General features: G+C 37.8%; 1 protein-coding gene across 1 annotated transcript in view; it reads right to left on the bottom strand.

Annotated features, from left to right (window-relative positions):
- The window catches only part of LOC119589090 (ADP-ribosylation factor-like protein 1), a 17,139-nt gene that overhangs the window by 10,229 nt on the left and 6,280 nt on the right, over positions 1-630 (bottom strand). The window contains exon 2 of the mRNA XM_037937666.1: positions 19-236. Within this exon, the coding sequence (XP_037793594.1) occupies positions 19-236 (218 nt within the window). The remainder of the gene's footprint in view (positions 1-18; positions 237-630) is intronic.

The following is a 630-nucleotide window of genomic DNA, read 5'->3' as shown; positions in this document are numbered from 1 at the left end:
CAACCCTGAGCTTCTTACCTGATACTTGTCTGTCCTCCTAAGTCCCACACTTGGAATCTCAAGTTCTTGTAAGTTACTTGCTCTACATTAAAGCCAATGGTGGGAATTGTGGTCACAACTTCGCCTACTTGCAAACGGTACAAAATCGTTGTCTTGCCAGCTCCATCCAATCCAAGAATGAGAATGCGCATCTCTCGAGAGCCAATCAGGCTTCGAAAGTAACTGAGGAGGGCCCCTGTTGAGACATTAACTTATCACCATTGCTATCATAAAGGAAATCCTTACATGGAAAACTTGTTTAACCTTTTTTTTTTTTTTTTGACTAAAGTACTTAACTAGTGAATATATCCCTAACTTAACATCTATGATATCTTCTGTGAAACAGAACATCATGCAAATACTATATCATGCACCTTACAGAATGCTGTAATGCACCTGTGTTAAGTAGTTCTGCAGTACTCTATGGTAGCATTTCTGAAAGAATGTTAAAAAGATATATGCCCAATTGGCATAAAAGAAATGAGTATTAATAATGGACACTGCGGATGTTTATGTTGATGGATATTAGATAAGGGAAAACTCCATGTATATTAACCCATTGGATCCAGGTGTTAATATGCTTTAGGTCAG

Source organism: Penaeus monodon, chromosome 25, assembly GCF_015228065.2.
Source record: "Penaeus monodon isolate SGIC_2016 chromosome 25, NSTDA_Pmon_1, whole genome shotgun sequence".
NCBI lineage: Eukaryota > Metazoa > Arthropoda > Malacostraca > Decapoda > Penaeidae > Penaeus > Penaeus monodon.
Note: the sequence above shows the minus strand (reverse complement) of the source record. Positions and strands in the feature narration are given on the sequence as shown.